The 8,929-nt window shown below is 34.2% G+C and overlaps 1 protein-coding gene across 1 annotated transcript in view; it reads left to right on the forward strand.

Moving 5' to 3' along the window:
• The window catches only part of LOC108560980 (cuticle protein 21-like), a 595-nt gene extending 290 nt beyond the window's left edge, over nucleotides 1-305 (forward strand). The window contains exon 3 of the mRNA XM_017918720.1: nucleotides 7-305. Coding sequence (XP_017774209.1) covers nucleotides 7-270 — 264 coding nt within the window. The 3' untranslated portion in view covers nucleotides 271-305. The remainder of the gene's footprint in view (nucleotides 1-6) is intronic.
• The last annotated feature ends 8,624 nt before the right edge of the window (nucleotides 306-8,929 follow it).

Here is an 8,929-nt window from a genome sequence, read left to right on the forward strand (position 1 = left end):
TTCAAGAGGACTGTAGAATACACCGCTGACCCAATCCACGGATTCAACGCTGTAGTCCACCGTGAACCTTTGGGCGTCAAAGTAGCTGCCCCAGTTGTTGCTAAAGTAGCTACCCCAGTCCACTACGCCGCCGCCCCAGTAGCCAAAGTAGCTTACGCCGCTGCCCCAGTAGCTTACGCTGCTTCTCCAGTAGCTTACGCTGCCCCGGTAGCTAAGATCGCCGCCCCAGTCGGTTACGCCGCTGCCCCAGCCCAATACTACCATCACTAAATCTAAATCAACTTCATTATTATTTATTTTTTAAGAAACACAAATTAAACATTATAAAACCTAAACATCAATTTCTTCCATATTTTTACCCAAACATGTTTCAGTTTTGCAGTTTTCTTTTACCTACTTTTGCTACATTTTTTCTTTCTCATATTTCAGGAGTTTTTATTTTCAGTTTATATTTATATTATTGTATTTACATGTGAATGCAATGTGTGAATCTAAAGAACAGCAAGGAGTTGCAAAAAGTTTATAGTTGTCTTTCAGGACTCGCTTCACTCGCCCATCATAATCTACTATATAATTAAAATCCCGACTATATCGAAATCCCGACAGTGTCTTTTATTATTAAATATTTCTACAATAACATTTTTATGGTTGTCGGGATTTTGATTTAGTCGAGATTTTGATATAGTTGGGATTTCGATACAGTCGGGATTTCAATAGACGGTCTTTCGGTTGTCGGGCTTGCGATATAGACCCTAATCAAATATATACTTTATGAAGCGATTCGAGACCTGAAAACGATGAAAGTTGTTTTTAAACTTTCCTCGATTTTACGGTAACAGTAGTCAAATAATTCTATATACAAGATAAATAACGACAAACACATTAGTTCAATCAAAGAACATATATCAGAGTATGTACAAAGTCGAAATCTTCCAAATGAAAAGAAAAAGTTATATATACAAATCGCGAATATGAGGATAGAACAAAGAGAACGTGTGCCAATAAGAAAGAGGAGAAATGGATAATAAAACGAAGAGAAAGATAAAATAACGGAAGAGGAGACTAGATAAATAGAGATTAATTTATTTCAAACAGAAGAATAAGTTATTAGTAACACAAGGAAAGTTAAGAAGACTAGGGAAATGGAAGAATTAGATGACGTGTTATGTTACAGTGGAACCTCGCATAACGAGCAAAATTAATTGTAAGAAAAACGAGCGACGTTTCGCATAACGAGTGATGATGAGAAGAGAAGCCCCGAATTGTGTACACATATTATTGTAATTTTGAATATGTTTCACTAAAAATCAGGAAATTTTGGTACGAATTAAACTCGTTAAGAGAGGTTCCACTGTACAAGTTATAAATTTTATAATCGATATTGAAATCGATCTTTAATGGTTTTGAAACTTAATTATGTTATATCACATTGAAGTGTTTCGTGCAGAAATCGAAAGGTAAGAGCATTATTAAAGTAATTAACTTGATGATGCAACGAGAACGTTTGAGACTTTGATGTCGATCCAAATTTTCAGTCGGCGGAAGAAAGCGACTGTCGTTGTATAATTGATAAATGTAGAATAAATAAATGGATGTGTGAATCGAGTTTGTCGACTTTGTTGACAGTAAAACGGGTGCAGATTATGCAACGCAGGAACGAGCGAATGTGGAGCAGAGGCGTACAAATACGTTCGGCTCGGATGAATGCGGGCATCAGTTATCGATCGGACAAGAGACGCAGCAGCTCTGCACTATCAATCCTCTGGAACCATCATCAAACGGAGCGACAATGGCATTCAAGGTAAATTGCTGCTGCTGCTAATCGAGATCCAACCAATTAATCGCGTACGCTTTGCTCCTGTAGTTCGTGGCTTTCGCCGCTCTTTTGGAAGCAGCCAGCGCCGTTCCCGCCCCTTTGGTCTATTCCGCCCTAATTATCACTTACTCCGCCCCAATTACCACTTACTCCGCCCCAATTACCACTTACTCCGCCCCTTTAGTTGCTAAGACCCAGTAGTAACCAAGGTTGCTGAGGAATGTCTCGTTGATGCTGACGGCTTCAAGAGGACCATTGAGTACACCGCTGTCCCAATCCTTTGGTAGCTAAAGTAACTGCCCCAGTAGCTAAAGTGGCGTATTCCGCCCCAACCCAATATTACCAACACTAAATAATTATCAAACTCGTTAATGTATAAAGTAACTTTTTGATTATACAAAAAGGGTAATTATAATGTGTATATCACCTTGCTAACAAAGTAAGAATCTGTGCCTTACAAACATTTAGTTAGATAATGACAATGGAAACAGTTGCCTTTCAGGACTCGCTCCGCTCGCCCATCAACTTTTCTTAAACAATAAATGAATACATTACCATTTCTTCTGTTGGGCGAGTCCTGAAAAAGGTTTAAATTTTTGTATTCGTAGCTACTCTTCATGACTACAGTCGCCTTTCAGGACTCGCTTCGCTCGCCCATCATATTTCATTAATCACAAACAATTAATAATTATTGCATGAGAATGTGTGCCTTTCAAGTAATAATTAATTTCAAAGAATGGAAACCCATAAGAAAAAATAATTTCTGGGTATATACAAGTATCGCCATCTATGAATCCAGCGACGAACTTTCGAACGGCAACGATGGCGCGAATCCTGCAGGACTCGACACGTGGCGCCATCTACAACCATTTACAGCTCAACGAAACATCCATCGATTGAACTCTTCGTTTAGAAATGAAGACGCGAAATAAATAAATAAAAATTGTGAACACTGACCTGCAGGAAAGTTTGATGGAGGTTCTCCCTGCTCGAGGATTGCTGCTGCTGCTGCTGCTGATGGAGGCCGTGCAGGATGTGTGTTATCGGTTGCACCTAAAAAAAAAAGAGAGAAAAACAATTATTGAAGTGGAAGAGAATTTAATTGCGAAAAGAAGTTAGTTCAACTTTTGGCGGTTTCGTAAAGGAAGCGAACTTGCGAAGAAGAGAGTTAAATAATTGCACAATTGAAGACAGAAACTCATTTACTATTTCACTTTATAGAAAAAAATTAAAGAATGAAATGAAAAAATTTGTAGAAAAACTATTTTTTTTTTTACAAATTTCTATCGAAGTGTGTAATAGCTTCCGGTAGGGGAAGTGCGATCTGCACGAAATGCGGGATTTTGCATTAAAGAGCAGTCAATTGCAATTAGAATCCCTTCGTTGGGCAAAATTCATGAACCTAATCATGCAGAAGTTATATGAACAAGACGAGACCAGAATCGTAAGACCAGAGAGCATAATCGATGAGGCGCACGGGGGGAGGAGGTGAAAGGGTCAATTTATGAATGATGCATAAATATTAAAGCTAGAATTGTAGGGAACAAAATGAGTGTAAAATTATGTTTCTAGTGTTCGTAGTTTGTGAATTAAACGCTTTCAAAATTGATGAAATTTTGTAGCATTAACAAAGAAAAAAATAGTTTAAGTTTACGTGTATATCTTTCAAACTATGTACACAATAACACATTAGAGGGTATAAAATGAGTGTAAACTTGAATTTGTAGCATTTGTAGTTTTGGAATTATAACGTTTCGAAATTGATGTAATAATTATCAAAGTTTCTCACTTTACATTTTATTGCGCTACTTAAATATTACTAAGAATTAAATAACATACAAATGTGCAAATTAAAGCTAAAACTATATAAAATTAAAAGAATATTAAATTTAATGAATTATAATATTTCTCGAAAGCTATTATATGCACTACATAACTAATACTAAGAATCTGTACATAAATATACAAATTAAAACTTTAAGGATAAAATTATCTTAAGATATTTTTTTTTTGTATCTTTTGCAGTTTTCACGTAATTTTCTTTTAAAATAATGAAATTGTGTATGTATTATAAAATGAAACAGCAAAATCGAAAGAACAACAGGATTATCCTTCAGCTTTCGAGCGCTTCGAAACACCATTTTCAGTTTAAATTAAAATCGTAATCCTAATAACAAACAGGCGTTTTAGTATTAATTACCAGGAAGTGATTTTACTTTATGCATTTTTATTATCGTAAAAAATAACATATTATTTTCATTATTGTTATAACTACTTTTTTTTATCTTAATCTTACTATGTTTTATTTTAAGATTTTTTTCATTTTACAGTTGAAAGAAAAATGATGTTAAATTTTTGATTTTGAGAATCAAATTGAGAGCGAAATTTAAACTCGAAATTGCGTTTAATTTCCTTCCTTCCTTTTTCGACCGAAGTCGACCGAACGAGTCGTCGTAGCAGGAGGACGAAGAGGATCAATTCACTTGTGGAACGGAGTCCGATTTCCGGGATTTCATGCAGATCCGATCGCCTCTCAGCAGGAAATGAACCGGAGAAATAATGGTACGAATCTATACGTTCGATACCCTCTCTGCATTTTCCGTCTATGCGGTCTATCAACTACTGTCGAAATATTTCAATAAAGATTGAACCATTTCGAATCAAAAAAAAAAGTAGCGTCATTAATAACAAAAGTAGCATTGTTAGCAACAAGTGCAGCGTCATTAGTATCATTAAGTCATTAACAACAACAATTTGTTCAGCGTCATTAACAACAAGAGTAGAGTCATTGGTAACAACAATAACACCATTAGCAACAAGAGTAGCGTTATTAACAACAACTTATCAACAGTCTCTTTAATAGACAGAAAATTGTATTAATAATGCCTTGGTTACTGAATGATGTTTTATAAACAATAAAACTGTAGAGTGTGACTGAAATTTTTAGTATTAACAAATGTACAAATTTCATTAGTTCATTAGTCTAATTCTACTGTCTTCCTCGCATTCTTATGTTTACTTATGTTACTAACAACATTTTCTTCTAGTTGAAATACTTTTTTCTCGATTTGCCTGGCATCTTGTTGGCACATTTCTTCCTTTTCTTTTCTCTTCATATTCACTATTATTACTCTTCTCTAATCAATTTTTCTTTCTTTGTCTTAATTGGGGGTGTTTTTCTATTTGTCAATTTAAAGCAAATTGAATTAATTCTCTCTTCTGTCGTAGTATCATTTTCTCATTTGTTCCTTGACATTATTCAATTTCTCTTTTTGTATAAGAAGTTTTATGAGGACATCAAACGCTGTCCTCTGTATAATTCCATACGTTCGTCTCCACAAATCGTCGATAAATTTAATTGTTTATTATGATTATACATTTATAATTATAGAGTAAGTAGATTATGAAATGCAACTATAATTTTTTGCTGCTCTTTATGTTCACACTTTGTACTCACATTTAATTTGTAATACTGCACTAAATAATGGGTGTCCCAAAATTAACGCAAAATTTGAATTTTCCGCCATTTTTGCAATGAAGTGTTGGCAACCCAAAAAAAAAACATAATCTAAAGACTAAAAACTGTGTATTCTATTTAATTCTTGCGTTAATTTTGGGACACCCTTTATAATAATGTAAATATAAACTGAAAATTAAAAAAAAACTCCTGAAATATGAAAAAGAAAAAAATCTTGCAAGAAATTAAGTATAAAAAACCATTTAAAATATATCACATAATTAGCAGAGATGATTAACTATGTATTCAACAAGTTTTGTTCTATTTGTTGGGATAATGTCTGCTAATTCTTCCATCTTCTTAACCTTCTCTTACTTTTCCTTCTTTTACTTTTTACCTTCTTCTCTGTATATAATAAACTCTTCGATTAGTTTCGCTTCTTCCTCCTCTTGTCGTTTACGTTTCTTCTCATTCGCTTCTTGTATGATCTTACGTGCCATTTCCTCCTTTTCTTTTTGCCCTTTTCTCATATTCGCAATTTGCAAATCCAACTCTTTCTCTCTTTCCAATTACTATTCCTTCATCTTCTTCATTTGGTCAGCATTCTCTCTCATCATCTGCACTGCTTTCATCATTTTTATCATGTGTTCCTCTTACAGTTTTGCAATTCGTATATTGTTGTCCACTTCTCTCCTCATGTTTTCTATATCTCTTTGACTTGTCACCACTTCCACTTTTTTCTTCATATTTCCAATCTGATCCTTAATTTTTTCAATATTCCTGGCATTCCTGAATTCCCCCTTTTTATTGAATAATTCTACAAGTATGTTTAATGTCTTCCTCTGTATAATTCCGGATTTTTTCTTGCATAACCCGTCCAGAAATGTAATTGTTTATAACATAGTGACATAAACAATTATTCCTCCTTTCCTTTCAACACACTATTTTTTAACAACAATAACAACCTTACCATTGCCATATCCTGTGAATGGATTTTATTTTCGTTTTCCACATAGTTTGGAAATATTGGTCATATTGAGTATAAATTATTTGCTTCATGTAACTGCAACTAATGTTTGCGATAAACTGTGCTAAACAATTTCCAAAGCCCTTATTTTTATACTAATCTCCTTAATACAACTGATACCTGTAGGGGTTGAATGTGGGGTGTGTGTGTGTATTGATGAAAACAAGAAGTATATTTTAGTTCGTTTTATTGCTCCCGTAAATTCGTGTTTAACTTTAAAATTAGCATGAATTTTCTTTGTATTTGCATTTACGACGTGCAATATTAATATAATTTACTATTGTGTTACCATCAAATTCCAGATTTTCCATATAATTTTGCTGCAAATGTAATTTCATCAAATTTTAATTAAAATTCTAGGAATTGGAAATAAAAATATGAACTATGAATCTAAATATAGGCCAATAAAAATTGTTAAATTTGTGTAATTATGATATTTTAGTAGTATTATATGTTGCTGCTTGATTTTGCTAAACAATCTTTGCAAATACGTTTTCAGAAATCAGAATAGCGTCCTTAGTGATAAAACTAGCATCCTTAACAACACGAGTGGCGTCATTAGCAACAACAGTAGCGTTGTTAGCAACAAGAATAGCGTCCGCAACAATTTGAAATTGAATCGACATTAAGTAAATTGCAGTTTCTAAATAACCGACTGCACTTTGGATGAGTGTGCTGATCAAAGTGAAACTGTAATGAATGAAAAGCAAAAAAAGGAGAAGCAAATATGGAAACGGACGTAGGAAATGAAAAAGCATTTGCAAACGAATTTCGCGTTGGAACATTTCCAATCTGAAATTCCGAGAAGAGAATTAAATCTCATTCTTTTCGCCGATTGCGAAACGCGAGATCTCGATCTCTATATTACACGCAACAAAGATTTATTTATACCGTAACAATAGCAACCGTGTAAGCTCATGTTATACTCTATCTCTCCACGTGTTTCTATTTTCATTTGTTTCACTATGGTTACAGCACGGTTGTTGCATAACGCGGCGAACACCTACGGGATGGAATTATAAAATCGGATCATAGTGACCTCGCGTACTGCGAGATGAAAAAAAATAATAATTAATAAATAAAAAAGCAATTTTGCGTGTATGTAGGATGTTTTTTTGTTTCTATTTTGGTAATGGAACGGCAACAAAGGGACGTTTCAAAAATGCGAGAGCATCGCTTTTTTTTACTACAGCAACATGAAAATAGAAGGACGGAAAAATAAAAGAAACTCGGTTTCCATTAACAACGCGTCGTTGTTAGGTAAGCGAAAAATTAACGCTATTTTCAATCACTTAAAATGGTTGTTTTTTTTTTCTTTAAAATTGGATCAAAATTTAACTAATTGTTAAAATTTGGATAGTTTTGATGAACGCTTAACTTTATTAAGTAATATGAAGATGGAGCTGTTCAATTCCGAGTAGTGTTTGTGTTATTTCTCTATACCAAAAAAATAAAGGATCAAACATTTTCTGGTCTATACATCATTCCCTACATGTCTTTGTTTCTCAGTGAGCTTTGATATATACACTTTTCGAGTTTCCTTTCTTTATTATTTTTTACTTATTTTCTCTTTTCCACTATTTCCACGTGAAATGCTGCTGCAGCTATGATGAATTGCCCAATTCGAATCGTGCAGTCTTTTTATTTTCCTCTTGCTTCATCTTTTCGCTGCATTTCTCCGCGCTCTCATTTCTTTCTTTCTTTTTTCTTCATTTCAGTTCGGTCGATGATCCGGGGGTCCAGATAAAAGGGTTCCTCAGTCCGTGAAAAGCGCCATAAATCATACAGCATTTCATCATCATCATCATCATTATCATCGTCGTCTCCGACGTCATCTTCGATGTATGCAAGTCACCAACACCACGACCATCGTTCGATGCATCTCGAATCTCTTTGTAAACGGTTTTCAAATGGACACAATGCATCCGCGTTTTTGATCCACTCCGACAAATCCATCTGGTTTAGATGAAAAGAACGAACAGAGATGAAAAATAATAATAAAAACAGATAACGACGATTGGGTTCACAGTATGAATGAATGAGAGATAGAGAGAGAAATATAGTGATGTTCATGATACATGCATAATATTAGATCCGGCTTTTGAATTTGAAAACTGCGTCCGCATTTCCGAGCTCGTTTATCTCCACAATATCGCTCTCCCTTATTTCCCTCTCGTTTTCTTTTTTTTTAAATTTCGATCCGCACCGGTAAAACGCATAAAAGGGATTTCTCTCTATCCGCTCGCCGCGAAACTCCGATGAAATTCAAATTTCATCAATGCATCCACGTAGTTCGGAAATGTATTCTATGCATCTATCTTTTACTCTTTCTCACTCACTATATGAATTTATTAGCTCTTCTGTAGTGCACGTTTATTAATTGAACATTGAAAACATGTCGAATTGATGTTTGCTTTCATACATCGTTTTGGAAAGTCTGCAGCTAAAAGATTTCAAGTTTTTGTATTGAAATGTAACAAATTGAAGATTTTTAATGCTTTAGGACAATTAATTCGAAGAGTTATGAAAATTACAATAGCGTTTCAGAAGTCAATGAGTAATGTAATTATTTAAATTTTTCAGTAAATTTTGATGGGCGAGCGAAGCGAGTCCTGAAAGGCAATTGTAG

The sequence above is a fragment of the Nicrophorus vespilloides genome, unplaced genomic scaffold (assembly GCF_001412225.1).
Source record: "Nicrophorus vespilloides isolate i.1.1-1 unplaced genomic scaffold, Nicve_v1.0, whole genome shotgun sequence".
Classification (NCBI taxonomy): Eukaryota; Metazoa; Arthropoda; class Insecta; order Coleoptera; family Silphidae; genus Nicrophorus; species Nicrophorus vespilloides.